Genomic DNA, 3,207 nt, shown 5'->3' on the forward strand with positions numbered 1-3,207 from the left:
GCCAAAAACCTCGACCTGGCCTCCCTATGGTAGCTTACAACATACTTGTTCCATCCCGCAACATAACCACCCCTCCTTCGAGGCTTGACCCTTTTACAAGTAGCTGTTGCTGCATCCGACAACGTAGTGACCAGTCTTAAGTACATATTTTTTATTAATAACTTGTGCTCAGCATTGGAGCACATTCCATCACAGCAACTACTCATTTCCATCGGAAAATCAATTTCTCGCAGTTGAGCACAACATAGTTTGTTATATTTCCGGATTTGCTCAGCCGTACGTTCACGCCAAATAACCCCACTGAACACCGGTGCAGAGATTGGTAACTGTTTATACGACACTAAATCCAAGTTACAATCAATTACCAGTGGGAAATGATCAGACCACTGCACGTCATACTCGACTAACACGTTAATCACTGTCGACAGCGCTGCATTTGTGACAACACAATGATCCAACCATCTCACGCAACCATGTGCCTCGCTAATGAAGGTGTAGGTATCATCGGTATTCATACTATTAAGGTCTACGCAAATCCAGTGCTGGTCATCACAAAAGTCTAATAAGTGATTACAGAAGAGCTCACTTGGATGTGCATTGAAGTCACCCAGAACGTAAACCGCCGAACAATCGCTATTTTCTTCTGCAATAGCACTGATCGAGCTCAAGCACTGTGTGAACGCTGGCAGATTCTCAGCACAATCAGTTGGCATATACACACTAAAAACCATAATAGACGCCCCACTCACTTGCAATTTTACCGCTGATAAACGAGCATCACCACAATCGATAACAGTGACCGATCGAAAAACACCCTTTCTCCAAAGTATGGCTACCCCTCCATATGGCCTGCCCTTCAAAAGGCCAGCTGAGACATCTACCGCTGATGTTCCCGTACTCCCGAAATCCGTACTAACTGCCTCCAACTCCGACAACTCATGAGGCAGTAACCACGTCTCCTGAAGCGCAATGATATCAGCTTTGCCACATAGATCTCTTACTCCGTCTAACGACCTTTTCAGAGACTTGCAGTTAAACGAAACGAATCTTACATTTCCCCGTCTATCCATTAATGATATTTGTCGTTTGATGCCTCACAGCCACACTTTGTTGATGGCTCTCATTCTTCCCTGTCATATGTACGAAGCGCCTGAATGATATACCGACAGGCCACGTACTGTCATCAAGAAACGTATGCATGTTAATTTTGCTCACATATATTTTAAAGGCGTTGTAGTTACGTTCCCTCGCCATTTTAATCTTAATAGGAACAACTTCTTCTTTAGTTTTGGTGAATATATACTCTGCCACATCCTCCACTGAAACATCTTTGTGGACATTGGTGATAAACAGGGGTATCTTAGAATCAGCTGGCTTAAGCTTACTATTTTCATCAATGCGCGCTATACCTCTAGATGTTATGAATTTGTTCTTATACTTTCTTTTGTTCTGCACTACAGTCCACTTATCATTGCCAGATTGTTGATTGATTTTTTTTTCAACCCTCGCTGTCGTCGCAAACGATCGCTTCTGCTCTAAATCATTCATTTGCCTACTTTGTTTACGCTCCAAACTGTCTGTAATGACGAGTGCCGGCTCGCTATTATTCCCCGCTGTCTCGCCGTCACAATGACTCATAGAGCTCATCTCCAATGCCGCCGCCACGACCGGCGCGGGCGCAGTCTTCGATCAATAATAGTATTATTGATCGAAGGCCGCAGTACACGGGTGTGAGCGAGACCCGCAGTCGCTCGTGCTCTGTTCCGCGGTCATCGACCCCGTCACAGGTGTATTCAACGACAGCGACTCAGTTTCTGCAATGTTTACCCTACGTGCTTTTTTATTTACGTAGGAGGCTGGAGGAGGAGGATTGGGCGTACAAAATGACGAATCTTGTTTGAAATGATCAGTTATTGATTTTAAATCATTTAATTGATCAATAGTAGCATAATTGTTCTTGATTTGATCTAGCTGAGATTTCAATAAAACAATATCTTTTAAAAGACTTGTCACATCAACATGGTCGAAAGTAACAGGCGGTAATCTGTGCAGTTCCTTAGCCACAAAAATGGGTATTTTCTCAGGATCAGTGCTTTTAATCACAGTTAAAATGTCTTCCAAATCTCTTTGTATTTTACCATCATTCTTCTTCTTCCGTTTAATGTTCCTGATGCCGGTGGAGATGGAATCAAAAAGGAGTTTTTTCGACTTTTCAACCTCCTCGACACTAAACGTTGAGACACATATACGCATTATACTTTCTTGATCCATCACATCAACTTTATTCATAATAAACGACAACAGTTCATCAATAACAACGTTGCAATTTATACACTTTACTATATGCGATGTCATTATCGCTAGCAGAGATCAATGACCTTTAAGAACGCGCACACGTCAACGCGCTAGCTATGCTCGCGACTGACTGAGAAATGCACTATTTAAAATTTCTTCTATTTATTTATCTTGGATAAGTCAGAGAAGATCGTTCAAACGATGAGAAATGATCAATCGCACCCATTGAGATGGATAATATAGCAACCCGATGCTTCTTAGCGTAAAAAGATATTCCACACGCAATTTTTTCAATGGTGTTTAAAATTATCAGGAAGTTATGTGACGTCACACTGAATATATATACAGTTATAATCTGACTCGACATAGTTTGCAATTAGCTTAAGAGTTTCATATTTCAAGAAAATTGTAACCCAGATTATATTAAGCTAAACTAAAAAAATCTCAACGGGTCGTTAATCTTACATTTGTATTCTTTGCAAAAGCTTTTTGCTTAAATATCTGAAATTTTAATAAAGAGCTTAGAAATTCATGAAGAAAATTTTCTACTTAAGGTCAATTCGTCGTTCGTGAATCAACTTAGGAGGAAATTCGCTTACAATTTATATTCGACAGTAAGCACAATTTGCAATCAGCAAAGCCTATTCTGTACTCGGGACAAGATTGTTTGTCGAGCCATTAAGCGTATTGTAACATAACAGCATTGCCTTATAACATTCGACATGAGGGTAATTTTGCAAATGTTCTTGTAATAAAACTAAGATCAAATTTAATTTGTTCACAATGAAATCTTTTTTTTTATGAGTTGGTGTGCGAATTAGCGCCCGACACCGAACGGTAAATGGCTACCGCAACCCGTAGTGTTCAGTGTTAATGTCAACCGACACGTTGTCAAAATTTACTTTTTTTATA

The 3,207-nt window shown here is 40.4% G+C and overlaps 1 protein-coding gene across 1 annotated transcript; it reads right to left on the bottom strand.

Annotated features, from left to right (window-relative positions):
- Positions 1 to 1,701: 1,701 nt before the first annotated feature.
- On the bottom strand, positions 1,702 to 2,355 carry LOC149501119 (uncharacterized). Its single transcript, XM_089734115.1, has one exon. It carries the CDS (start codon positions 2,353 to 2,355, stop codon positions 1,702 to 1,704), a length of 654 nt encoding a protein of 217 aa, XP_089590241.1.
- Between the last annotated feature and the right edge of the window lie 852 nt (positions 2,356 to 3,207).

This window comes from Bombyx mandarina, chromosome 17 (genome assembly GCF_030267445.1).
Source record: "Bombyx mandarina strain Sakado chromosome 17, ASM3026744v2".
Taxonomy (NCBI): Eukaryota; Metazoa; Arthropoda; class Insecta; order Lepidoptera; family Bombycidae; genus Bombyx; species Bombyx mandarina.

Excerpts from the sequence above, each read along its gene's own strand:
- LOC149501119 (XM_089734115.1), bottom strand. The coding sequence starts at position 2,355 with ATGACATCGCATATAGTAAAGTGTATAAATTGCAACGTTGTTATTGAT.